General features: G+C 50.9%; 1 protein-coding gene across 2 annotated transcripts in view; it reads left to right on the top strand.

Moving 5' to 3' along the window:
- The window catches only part of LSP1 (lymphocyte specific protein 1), a 47652-nt gene that overhangs the window by 5563 nt on the left and 28519 nt on the right, over positions 1-13570 (top strand). Inside the window, exon 1 of one of the 2 annotated variants that reach the window (XM_014252074.2) lies at positions 6190-6335. The exons of the other annotated variant lie outside the window; for it this stretch is intronic. Coding sequence (XP_014107549.1) covers positions 6277-6335 — 59 coding nt within the window. The 5' untranslated portion in view covers positions 6190-6276. Of the gene's footprint in view, positions 1-6189; positions 6336-13570 lie in introns of those variants that run through there. 2 annotated transcript variants of the gene reach the window in all.

Here is a 13570-nt window from a genome sequence, read left to right as displayed (position 1 = left end):
GATCTCTTCTTCTGTGCTTGTGCATGCTTGTGCTTTTCTGCTGCAGAAGCAGTTTCCTTTCCAGTGCAAGCTTGCTTTGGAGTCATTAGCATTGACAAACTCTGAACTATTGACAGACCCCAAAAAAATCACAGCTGCCAGCTATTTAGGAGGGGCAGAGTTCTCTCCCAATAAAATTGATGACAATAATAATTTCCTCTTGAAATAAGTGCCTCCTTGCAGTTGTTAGGTTCCCATACCAGGAGCTGACAGCATTGTGCCCAAGCTGAGCTGTCTTGAAGGGCAGACTACTGTGATACACAGGCTGTGCACCCCTGCTCTGGTGGGACCTCTTCCTGGGAGTGGCATTTCTCTCTTCTGCTGCTTCTCCATTCCAGCTGCCATCTTCCTGCATACAGCATTAGCTGCCCTTTGTGCAGAAAGTCCCCTCTTAGCCTTTTTTTGGGCCTCACTTTGGAGCATTAATGACTGTCTTCCCCCTTGATGGAGCCGTGTGTCTTCAAGGTTTTTGAATACATGATGATGCTTTTGCGAGCACTTTCAGAACAGCTCCTGTCTTTTGCCCAGATTAGCGAGGAAAGCATGGATGGATATGGGCAAGCTGATATTAGATGCCTTTCCCTGGGACAAGGAGCAGCTTGGAGTGAGGGATGCAGGAACTGTCAGATGGTGCTTGGGAGTTCCTTCTTATCCATTTAGTCTCCCCTGACCCCGGCTGGAGTGAGAGCTCGGCAGCGTAAAGCGGAGATTAATGGTTGCTAAAAGTGCTTGTGTTGCACAACACGGTTGCTGCATCAGAGCCTGGAGCCAGCTGCAGATGAGCTAATAAGTTTATATTGGGCAGAAGCTGTATTTTATTTCTTGAAAGCTGTGTGGTCATCTGAGCAGCATGGCTCGACACAGGGCTGCGCTCATGCAGTGGAACTCACCCACAGGCCCGTCCACAAAACGTTCTGCACGGCTTTGGGCAATGCTTAAACACATCACACAGATGCCACCTGGTGAAGGAAGGCGGTGCCTCTGTTTCTGGTTGTGCACCTCTGATAGCCAGCATGGGAGATGTTTGAAGGCGTCTTCAGCTGCCCAGTGTCTATCTAATCCACCTAGCCAAAGCAAAGACCACTCCATTTATTTTAAATAGACATTCAAAATTCAAATTAATTCAGCAGTTTTCCAAACCTTGGTGAGCAGAGACTCGTGATGAAGCAATATGATGCTATAAAAAGGCCTTTTTCAGATTTTTCCTACAGTGTCTGCTGTGGGGAGACAACCTCTTGGCAGCAGCTGCCTATATCTTATCCATCCTGGCTGGAGTCCTTTGTCCTGCTTCTTCGCCTTGTGGTAGACAACCATCCCTAAGAAATGGAGTCTGCCTCCTTGGGGCCAATAGTTCTCCTCTTGTCCTGTAATGACCCTCCTGTGTGGGATGGGACTGTCTTATCTGCAGCCATTGTTTTGTCTTCCTGTCTCCTTCCCAATGGCTTTGTTGATTTAACATAATATATAGATAGCAGTGCACAGTATCAGTGATGGTGCTGGCTCAACATGCTGGACCAGCTGCACTCCTCCAGGGCTTGGCTGAGTCACTCAGCCTTAGCCCTGGTCTGGGAAACCCGGATGGTGGCTCACTGCAGTGGCCTGCTGTTTGCCCAGACCTTGGTGCAACAGGGGCCAGTGCTGGGCTGCCCTGCTAATGCTTTTCCCCTTCCCCTGTTTGTTAAATCCATCCTTTGTCCTTGTGTGTATCACCCTAGAGCAAATGCATCTTCTCTTGCAAGGCTTGCAAACTTGCATCTTCCCCTCTCACTGATAAATGAAGCAAACTTCATGATGACACCTAATGATTTTAGGTTTATGGATGTAGCCCTTAAGTTCCCTAGGGACTGTCTGTTTTCCATTCTGTGTGAGGGTGAGAGGTGGCAGGGGGGTAGAGGAAGAAGGACGCTCCTTCTAGATCCAGCTTCTGATTCCCTCTCATTTCTGCCTCTTTGGCTATCAGAGGAAGAAAGTCATCACTGATCCCATGCCAGATATTTCAGACTTAGTATGACACAGTGTTTGTTGGCTGTTTAGACCCACAATTATGCATGTTTTTCATGGTGCTCCTCTGAGCATGTCAGCCTGGCAACAACTCTGAGCCAAGAAGCTCCCACCTACAGCACCCCCGCCCTGAACACCCATGGGGTTGTGCATTGGCTTGGGAATATCTTCTCCTGACTCATGCCAGGACAGAGGAAGGCTTGCTGGGGAGCATCACGGGGACTGGACTCCTTGCCCTGCACCCTGAGCTAATTGCAGAGGTGGGGCTCCCTGCCCTCCTGGCAGCACACTCTGGTGCTTGTAAAGAGCTGTTCTGGTGGGAAGGAGACAATGTGCTGCTTTTGGCTGCCAGTCCTGCTGTTTCCTCGGGATTATCTCTTGTTTGCCTGTCTTGGTCTCTGTATTTGGCTGCCCAAAAGTGAGTGCTGGCAGAGTGAGCTGGACTGAGTTAAGTGGGAATTCAGGGTGAAGGTGAGTTGGGAAAACCCTACTCAGGCCAATGTGCAAAACACACCATCTATGCAGCTGATGTACCAGTGGTGTGCCCTTTTTCCCTGAACTGGGGAGTTGGGTGAGTGCTGGTGCCTACCAAGGTGGTTTCAAAGTGGTGTATGCATGTTCCTCGTGAGGAGAGGCTGGTGGGATATCAGGATAGGGGGAGAGGTTTGGGATGGCAGAGGGAAAGATGCATAATTTAAAAGGAAAACCAGAGATACCCCCCCCAATCTATTTCATTGTCCTAGGGGCTGCTGGTGGAGGTACAGGGTCTCCAGATGAGCTAGGGCTCTTAGTCCCTGCTGAAGATGTGAAGCTGTCTCTGTAAGAAAATCTTCTTGGGGTGGGATCTCACCACTGACATGCAGACATGGACCTCTGGAAACCATGCTGGCAGATGGTGGCACTTAGAAAGGACTGGCCCTTGCAGTGACTAAGCTCTGGGCCTTATCCTGACAGTGGCTGACATCCCAGCAGTATTGTAGAGAAATGCTTGAGCTGGATTTCCTCACTAGCAGGATTAGGGTATTTTTGCTTCTTTCCTTTTTTGTTTTTTCCCTTGACCATGTGTGAGCCTTCAACTGATTTTGCAAGTAGTGCTACATAGCAGAACGATTGTGTAATTAACGGGAACTGGTGCAGCCCTATCTCTCTGGGACTCCAGCCCTCCTTCCCACAGTGATGGAGGCAGACACGCTCTCCCTCACAGCATCTCACCTTCTCTGCCTTCCCTGCTGCTGGGACGAGCTTTGGGAAACTCCAGTGCCACACAGAGTGCTCCAGTTCTTGTAGTGGGCTGGATTTTGCTGCAGAGATTTATGGTGGTTCTCCTAGCTTAAACTGTGCCAAAAAATAACAGATGAATTAATTCTTTGTTTTTCTTCCTGTGTCCACTGTGCTCCTACCCACTTCGTGGTGGGACCAGGGGGTTTGTTTCTGTGAAAGGATCTGAGCAGCTGTGGGACTGATGCTGACCTTACTGTTCCTGGATACGTGGCATGACTCACACTGATGCACGTGGAGTGAGGAGCAGGAGGGGAGAGGGGACCCAAGGTGCCTCTGCACTCTAAGGCAATGGTGTGGGATTTCTCCTGCACTGCTCTTTCTCTGGGCATGTCCTCTGTGCTTTGAATAGTGGGTTTAAATGCCCCACAGAGATGGGGATTGTGACTCTGTCCATTCATTCCCCTTGCAAGCTGTGGGTCCTGCCCTGCTCTCCTTTCCCTGTGGTTCCGCAAGACCCGGCTGATGCTGGAGGAAGGATGAGTTTTCTTGTGATATTTAGTATCTTTCTCAAAGGTGAAAGGCAGGGAGAAGAGCATGGAGCCTTTCCTAGAGGTCGAGGGGCCCAGCCACCTTGAAAGATTTTTCCAGGCAGAGTTCAGAACCAGGAATTTCTCTCCCTGGGAGCAACTCAGAGCTCAGCCTGCTGCCTGTTGCAGTTAAGGGACCCCCTTCCTCAGTGCCTCACTTCTGGTGTTTCCAAATTATCCTGGCAGCTTAGACCAGTAAGAGCTAATGTCATGACCTCTCTCCAGTCCTGCATTTCATCATCCAAGCATGGTCTCTGTCAGCCCTGTTCACTGAAAGCTCCATCTCCGAGAGGAAGGCAGTCCTGGAACTGGGGTGGAAGTCAGCCAAGTGCTTTCAAGACAAGGAGCTCACGCTGGCATCCTCCAGTAGTCAAACCCGGTCTGGAGCCAAGGCTCTCTTGCTGGGGGAATTAACAGCTTTTCCTCTGCCCATTTACACAGAGACTCTCCTGCCATAGGTAGCAGCATCCTGTTAACCTCCACTGCGTTCCTCCCTGTCCCTCCTCAGCTCCCTGAGGATCATCTGGCATCTCTGCCTGAATGAAGAATGCTTGCAGTGATTTCATTCAGCCCCAGTTGCTGCTGGCCCATGGCTGCGAGCTACATCTCTGCCTGCCCGGGCTCCTTCAAGTTGCATTCTTGCCTGGCTCGGACCATGGGAGTCAGGGGCAGGTTTGGGCCGATTCTCTCCAAAAAGAAAACCCTGTAGGTGCACACTTCATTTCAACTCTGGCCAGTTGTGGTGAAGTCAATAGGAATGTTCATATGCTTAAACCTAATTACTCCTGCAAGCACTTGCAAGGCTGGGACAAGCTCTTTTTTAGCAACAGAGATCTTTTGTGGTGGATCTTTTGCATCTTCTCACTGAATTTTGAAAGGAAAATATGCAGTGTGATATCATCTGAGCAGCCCACAGAGTGAGGCCAGCATCAACGTCTGCGCTTTGTGGATTTTGTTGTTCGTAGTCACTTAGGCAATGTTTAGTAAATACCTGCAGGGGAAAATAATCAAGCTGTTTTGAAATGAAGAGACAGTGGAGAGGAAGGCAGGTACTTCCTTTTTTAAATTGAGATTTCTTGGTGTATTTCATGGGCAACTTCCCCTTTTCAGTTTACCAGGCATCAAGAAACATTTCTGCAGAAGTGATTGAAAGGAAACTTGTAAATGAGATGAGAGGGACTGAAAGCAGAAGGAAGGTGAGGGTCTCAGCAGAGAGCTTCCATCGTAACTGCTCCCATTTTGCGGACAAGAGAAATATTCCCACTAACCCTGGGGAACATGGGCAGGCCATGCCATGAGCACCATAACGTGCAAGTATAAGGCAGGGCTGGAACTTGCTAGGTACAAGTCCAGGCACCAGTTGGTTTGGCATAGTAGAGAATATCTTTTCACCCAAAAAGCACACATGGACCAGGAGATGCAGTTTAGGAAAAAAGGCTCTTTTGTTTTTTCCTCCCAGAACTAATCCCATGAGGAGATAGCGTGAAGAACAACCATCTGAATGCATGGCAGATGGGCATTTTGTTTTAGCAGGTGGCAATCTTAGTCCTTCATCAAACACTGATGCATTTCTTTTATCCCCTGAAATATCAGTGTTTCATGGAGGCAAGCCAGATTTAGTCAGATTTTTTGCCTCTTTCCCAATTTGATGGCTGAGGAAACTGAGGCACGTGCGACTTGGTGACTCAGGCAGGTGAGGGGCAATGTTTGAGAGCAGAAGCAGAGTGTAGGCTGCTTGCCTGCCTGAGGCTGCAGCTCTGTGGCTTCCCCCAAAATCCAGCTGCTATCGCAGGAGAACATTTTCCTCTGGTGTGGCATTTCCCAGTGCAAAGCCCTTTTTGTATTCCTCTGATTCCTGGCTCACCTTCGGACGTGCGGGGACTGTTTGGAGGTGAGACCCTCATGCAAGACTTCTGCTGTGAATGGAGCGGCAGTGATTTACAGCCCGTCGAGTGCAAGCTGCCAACCTGGATTTCTGCTCCCTAGTTGCTTTGTGTAACCAGAAAAACAGTGGTAAAGGTGGGAAAAAAACAGAAGGGGGGGAAAAAGAAAGGGAGAGTGGGGAAGAGAGAGGAGTGGGCTGGAGAAGATGAAGGAGGGAGAGGAGAGTTAAAGCCAGGAGAGAATCCCCCTCGCAGGGCAGTGGGGAGCGCCGGGCTTTGTGCTGCGGGGCCCGCTGGTGGCTGCGCCCCCAGAGATTCTCCCGTGACACTTCCACGAGGCAGAAGGGGAGGAGGAGGAGGAGGTGGAGGTGGAGGAGACAAGCCGGGGGTGTGGAGCAGGGGGGGCTAGCAGAAACAAAAGGAAACCAGCTGCAGAACTTCCTGAAGGCGGAGAGGGGGCCGCGGGAGCGCGCAGTGCCGGGCGGCTGCCTGCGGCGCTGGGGAGGGGGCGGCAGCGGGACCCTGCCCGCCGCAGCTTGGCCACCATGACCAGCGCGATCCTGAGGAGGAACTCCAGCAAGCAGGGCCTGCAGAACCTCATCAGGTGAGCGCCCACCTGCCCGCAGGGGTCCGCTCCCGGCTCCGGCTGGATGTGCCCGAGCCCGGGGGCGCGGTGGGGGACGCCGCGGGGGAAAGGGAGCGTGCGGTTCGGACCGACCATCTTCGTGTCCCTTTAGATCGGCTGAATCTCGTCCTTACCCTGGTTTTCCAGCAGAGCCCATGCATAGGGAGGAAGGATAATAGATGAACCTCCCTCTCCTCCCCAAAAGCTGTATGAGAAAAGCAGATTTGAACTTACTGATGGCTTTTCCAGGAGCTCCCAACTGAAATAACTGAGCGCAACTGTACTGTGACACTCACCTGAGCCGCTGGTTCCCCCTCTCCCTGCAAGGGATCTCTCAATACGTGGCTTTTTGTGTCTCCTGAGTGCTGAAGGCTTCTGCCTAGAAAAAGGATTTTTCTTTTTTTCCCTGCAGGAACTGTGCGTTGTGCACGCTGTGATGCGCGTTTTTAATTCAAAGATCAGTAAAGGGTCGGATCCTCCCAGGGCTGCAAGCTGACATCGCTCTTTTTCGATTTAATTGATCACAATAGTGCTTGAAACCTTTCTCTCCGAGTATAATTGCCAGGGCAGGAACATGGATGGCTTATTCCCGTTTGTCAGCCGGCGCTGAGCCGGGGAGGACGGCTACATTGTCTGCTGGCTTTGGGATTCCCTGCCATGCGGTCACTGTGCTCTTCCCTGGGGGCTGGAATTGCTGCTTCCCTCCCTGGGTCTGTGGGATCCCTCTCTGGATGATGAGGGTGTGCCATGCTGATGGCTCTGACTGGGCTGAAGAGAGGCACTTCTCACCTCTACACATTTAACTTAGCAGCTGGATGGGTGAGAGGTGGAATTTAGGGAGTGCTGGACTCACATTCTGCATCTTGGGTGCCTCTTGGGTCCCTTGTGCCCACTGTGACCGCTGGTCTCCAGCTGAGGGGTGGAGGATGACACGGTGGGGTTGATTTCACCAGGCATTTTCCAGTCAATTTGGGATCTCCTTGATTGGTAATACAGCCTCTAAAACTCATCTCTCAAATAAGTTTCTTGCCTTGGAAGGTAAATGGGTGCCTACAGCCCATCCAGTCCTTGCCACTTTCTGCCCTTCTGGACCCAGGGAAGCTGGCAGAAAAGCTGCCACTTTTTGCACAGGACCCTGGGGTGGCAAGTGGGCAGGAGAAGCTGACTTCTCTCGGTTCATCTTTTGTTTGGCCTGTTGGACCCATTCCCTGGTCTCAGCCCAGGGGGATCGGGATCTGAGTTACACATCCCTGTTTCACAGCAGAGCTTTGTCAGAGGCTCGTGAGTGGTAGGGAAACCTCTGTGGGTGTGCAGAAGGCAGGGACGAGCTTGGATTTGGGGTCAGCTGGTACTGAGGAGGGCCAGGCAAATGAAGTGGGGTGGGAATCACCTGCTTACAGCTGGGTGACAATTTATTTTGCAGGGTGACAGATGAGGGGGAGCAAGGGGAAACACATGTGCTTCATGCAGAGAAAAGGGTTGTCCAAAGAACTGTCTTCAGCACAGCCTAAATTAGGGGTGTTTTCCTGTCCTGAGTGACATCTCCATGTTCCTCTTGCTGTGGATAAGGGGGTTCTGGTGTCCCAGAGACTAACAGGGACTTTTTTACAAGGTGACACATTTCCTGAGAAGGGTTATTGCACTTAACCTGATTGAGGTTTAGCTTTGTGGCTGTGTTTTCCAGTCCTGCTTACAGATGAGGAGTGGAGTGGGATGTGAGGGATTTCTATGGTTTTCACACAAAAAGCCTCACTCATGCTCACAGGATTCACCAGTGGAGCAGGCAGGGTCTGCTCTACACACTCCATAGCCTATTTTGCAATGGTATTTTTCTCCTGGAACAGTTTCTCCTGGAGTTCCTGAGGTTGGCTGTGGGGCTGGCTCTGCAAGCTTTGCCACCTTGGCTGCAGGAAGGAGCTTCTTTAGTGAATAACTTGAGGCTCCTAGCTTGAAGATATGTTGCTGTCAAGATTGCTGTGCTCTGCTTTTCTCTGTCCCCAGGTGACTGCAACAGAGTGGTTATGCTGTGTAGGTCCTGGGCTCTTCTGGTGTGTCCAATTGCTTTGGAGAGCTGGAGCACAGGAGTGGAGACAGCTGCTCAAGCCATATTCTTGAGCAGTGGGGATATCAGTGTGGTGTCAGGATTTACCTGGCTGCTCCTGCTGCAGGGCAGCAGGGGGGATAACCAGGGAATTACCTTCTCTGAGCACTGCTCAGCTACAGGACCTGCTTGCCAGCTGTCCAACAAGGTTAAGGGTTCCTGAGCTGAAACCAGCGTAAGTCTTGTGGATTTTGGGTTGAAGAGCTGAGTCCTAATGCTTTAGGCATCCTGTCTTGTGCTTGTTACAAAACCCCAGCATTTCAGACAAAGGGGCCCATGGGTGAAGCATCACCTGAACATCAGTCCAGGAGTCAGATTTGTGTGAAGTGGCTTTTCCACACTGACTGCTGACAGGCTTGGTGCACGCGGTGCTCCAGAGCGGTTTGGTGTGCTTGGGATCACTAAGACATGTTGGGGACACCTGGAGGCTGAAGCACTGAGCCAGTACTCTAGGAAACATCTTTCACCTCTGCCCAGCCAGGAGGTGGACTGGAAAAATTAGCCCTCCTTCTTCGTCACTGGCTTTGCAGAAGGTGCAGGGACATTCCATTGACATCAGAAAAGTTGGAGGCTGAAAATATCCCAGGGTTAGGCCTTGCAACTGCAGAGCATGAGTGGCTGAGTAATTACCTGGGAAAGGTATGACAAGAATGGTCAATTGCAGGGCTATCTACCTTCCCTGCTTTGGCCCGTGTGCCCAGGCACTCCCCTTGTCCAGCATAGTTTCTCTATCAGAATATCACTGGGGAAATATTTCTCCCTTTGTAGCACGCTTGCAGCGATGATCCCTCACACGCCCACAAGGCTTTGTATTTTTTTAAAGTCCTCTCCAAACGTAAGGCACTTTATCTTGTTATCACGATCTCTTTCTCCTTATCCTTCTAATGAATTCCTATAAATAAGATAGGGATCCAGCACCTGTCATGTCGATTCATTCAGTTCATTATCTGCTCCTGCTGGAATTTTACTCTCCTTCTGTTTATCGAGCCTGAAGTGTTTCACAAAAGAATATGGCTGTTTAATTAACCTACAGATCAGCCTCTCTGTAAAGCAGCTGTGCTTCTCCTTGGAACTGGATTATTGGGCCTCATGGTCGACACTGCTCCCACTGAGCGCTGTGGTGGCTTGCTGCAGGTGTGTCCCCACCGCTGGGCTGTGGGTGCCTGGCTGGCACGTGTGGCCACAGGGTCAAGTGTGTGGGCATGTGGATGGGAGCTGGAAGCACTGCTGCTCTTGTCTTTTATCCAGCATGTGGGTGAATCTGGGGTGCCATCAGGAAGTGAGCTGTGATTTGTTCTTGGGGAAAAAGGACAGTGTTCTTATATGATGCAACACCCCTTTGCTTCCCAGCACAACGGGGACCTGGTCCAGAACAGGGGCTCCAGAGCATGGCTGCTGCATGAGCAACAAATAAACCAGTACCTCTAGTTATATGTCCTTGCAATGCCATGGAGTCTGAAGTGCAAATAATGCTGTGGGAAAAGGGGGCTGAATCTTGAGGATGAAAAAGCTCAGGGGAAGAAAACAAGTCAGAAAATTTGATCATGGGTTAGAGCTAATAATTTACTCTGTAGGATGGGATTTTTGCTTTGTTATCTTCTGTGGAGTCATTAACATGGGAAGCCAGATTGTGAGGTCTGAAATGAATCTTGTCTTGGCCTGCTATACATGCTGAGGTGCTTGCCACCTCCAGTACTCATATCCTGGCACCTGTGAGGTGGCTGCAGGGTCCCTTCTTTCTCCCTACAACAGGTTACTGCATTTTCAAGCAATGTTCTTGGTGATGCTTAGAGTTCTTCAGCACTAGGAGTAGCTTTAAAATTTCATGAACTCCTTGAATTTTGGTGTGTGTTTTGAGTGTAATATTTAGTTTGATCAGGATGTGGGGGCTCTGCCCAGCTCTGCAGGATGCCTTCCTTTCTGCCTGCATTCGATGTTTCCCAAAGCTTGCCAGGATGTGTCTCAGCAGGGAAGATGCTACTCCAACATTTCTGTCTTGACCTTCTGAGTGCTGAGCTGGGAACAAGAAGCTTGAAGCACTTGGGAGGGCTGGATGGCGCTTTGAAGGGGAAGAACATTTTTTGTGGGGTGGGGGAGTGTGTGGTTGGTGCCAGGACGTGGTCTGGGCACAGTTTGTTGCCTTGGGAGATAGCTACTGCCTCCAGGGGCTATTGCAGCACCATTTTGCTTCAACTCCCTGGCTCATAGATAGGTGTAGGGAGCAAGGAATTCTTGCTGTGAAGAAGTGGGGCAGCTCTTTAGGGGAAGACGGAAAAACTGCAGTGTATAGGAACGAGCCAGTAGCAGAGCTGTTGTGTGGGAAGAGGAGGGAGGGATTCCTGCACAGGGACAGCAGGAGACACAGGGCCTACATCAGTGTGCTTCATGCTTTGTAGTGCTTCCTCAATGCATCATGAGGAGCCTGTTATGCTCCTCTTCTTGAATCTTCCCTATTTTGATGTTTTTATTAGTGGCATTCATCTTTTTTATCCCTCTGTGCCCCATTGCCATGGCCAGGGCAGAGCAGATGGACCCCACATCTTTGTGGACCCCACAAACGGAGGGAGATGGGAAGGGAGACAAGAGCAGAGGCTGCTGGCAGGGAGGAGCATCCAGGGGAGCTCTTTGGACCAGACTGATGGCATGCCCTGGGGGATTTCCACATACAGGGTGGCTTCTGTGGTGCCACCTGCTTGCAGAGTGATGCCACCATATTTTGCAAGCCAGGAGGAACCCGGGGATTTGCAGCCCAGCTGAGCTGTGGGGCAGGGTGAGGGTAAGGGCTGAGCCAGTGTGTGGTGGCTGAGTGCCTCCCTGGGTGCTTTGTGGGGTGCCCACCCTCAGCTTTCACCCCAAGGATAACTGCTGATCGCTTTCTCTCCAGTTGAAGCAGGTCATCTGTCTCCTCTGAGTACCCTGTGGATCCATTCCCAGACTTTTTCCAGCCCTGGGGTTTGTTTTGTCAGAACTCCACCTACCATTGACCTTTCCCAGAAACCAGCTCATGGGTTTTGTTTGCCTTTAGCCTGGCCGGATTCAGATTTTTACCTGCTCTCAAGCAATTGGATGTTCAGGGCCTGAACTTTGAGCCCATGGAAATTTTGGGAAGCTGTAGTGAGCCTTTGAGTCCATCAGGGCTGCAGCCACAGGTCACTGGCATCCTCTGATGATGGAGAAGAACCACCATGTGTATCTGAGTGTGGTTCAGCTAGAAAGAGCACTGGATGGAGAAGCTCAGGCCTGAGACTTTGCAGCTGGGACGGTGTCTAAAAACTAATTTTCAGCTTCCAGATTTTTTTAATTTCTCCTTCTCCCTCCATTTCGAGCTCTTTTGATGGAGCATCAAATAGCATCAGCACCATCCCTCGGATCTAGGGTGGGCAAAGGGCAACCGGGGCTGCCAAGTGCCTCTGCCCCACAGCAAGAATCCGGGGTGCCATGCCCTCAAACACGGAATTTTGAGATCAGTATTTTGGGGCAAAGACTTTTTCCTCACGAAGATGCTCTGCCCTAGCGCAGCAGGGACCGGGGGCTTGCTGCTGACTCCGGTTCCCGCAGCAGCACCGCTCGTCAGCGACGGCCACAAAGGAAGAGAGCCTCAGCAACTCTCCCAGGGAGTGGAGCAGTGCGTTCTCACGGCCTCCTGCTGCCTTCTGCCACTGCTCAGACAGCAAACTCCCTCCTGCTGCTGGGGGGACCGCCTCGCCCCCGGGGCTGCAAAGTGAGGGCCAAGCCAGCTGTGCTGTAAAAACCAGCACGCTGATACACATCTTGCTCTTAATCCCGGCTTGAAGCAGGGATAAGGCAATTCGCTCACCTTTCTAGGCTCAGACTTGTTTTCCAGAAGGAGTGTACCAAGCTGACTGTAGCCAAGGCTGGGAGGCTGTGGAGTCTTGCTTCCCTCTTAAGGAGGAGAAAAATAAAATACAAAAGCTGGGAAGGCAGTCTGCATCTCTTTGACAAGTCTATTTTCTCCTCTGACATGCTTCTCTCTTGCAAAAACAGAGCCCAGACTTCCTGCCCTGTAGAAAAAACCCGGCAATTCCTTGAACCTTAGGGCTGAGGTGGAGAGACCGTGAGAAAGAGCCATGGTTCGAGGTCGTACACAGCACTGATTTCTCACACCTACTGAAGGCAGTGGAGTGCTGGGAGGGCTCGGGCTCCAGCCCTTTCCTCCCCCCTGCCAAATTCCTGACCGGTGATGCTGATACATTATTGCACCAGCCTATCTGTGTGCTAAGGACCCATGGTCCTGAGGGTGCAATCCATCATCTTGGAAGCGATTCGTTTGGATTCTGTCTGCCATGATTAAAATCAATAATAATAAAAAGGAACAGTTGTTCCCACTGGTTGCCTCATGCCTCTGAGTGGTTGTGCATCACCTATGGTGTCTGGAAGCATGGAGCATTCCACGTACCTTATTGGAGCCACAGTCCTGGGAGTGGCAGGAGGGGGCACATGAAGCTCGTGATGGACCAGCCCTGTTTTCATCCCTCCTCCAGAGTCTGCTCCTGCCATTTGCCACTAGCTTTCTCAAATCTGTCTTGTTTTCCTTGTGGAAGCAGTAAATTACCATCTCGGGGCTTTCCCTGCCTGCCATGCCACAGTGACAGGTCAATCTTTGCAGAGGATTTAATGAAGGCTAAACTAGGCAGAGTTTTTTATGTGGCACATGTGATGCATGGCTGCACATCTGCACATCCTTCTCAGGGCAGAAACGGGACGTGCTCATGTGGAGGAAATCCAAGATTTGTTTAAAAAAAGAAGAGTTGCTTCTATTTGTAAAAGGGAGATAGGTCTCTGCGATGCTGAGTGTGGTTTTCCTTCTATTTCTGCTTGATGAAAGTTTGGGATGTATCACGTTCTGCTCAGATGCCTTGGTGTGTCCTTATCACCCCATACGTGCTGCCTTTCCTCACCCCTAGTTCTAGCAGGAGGTGGAGATGGGCTCTGTGGCCACTCCTGGGTGTGAAGCAGCTCTGTCCTGCTGTTCACATCCTGAAGGTGACCTGTGATTTATAGGAGAAATGGGGAGACTGCACAGATACGCGTGGGGTGGGGAAGCTTGGTATGAGAAAAAGGCTGAGGGTGAAGCACATAGATGCATTTTTTC

Source organism: Pseudopodoces humilis, chromosome 7 (genome assembly GCF_049639895.1).
Source record: "Pseudopodoces humilis isolate 2021_Gansu_Grassland_sample_001 chromosome 7, ASM4963989v1, whole genome shotgun sequence".
Lineage (NCBI taxonomy): Eukaryota > Metazoa > Chordata > Aves > Passeriformes > Paridae > Pseudopodoces > Pseudopodoces humilis.
This window is presented reverse-complemented; position numbering and strand designations above follow the sequence as displayed.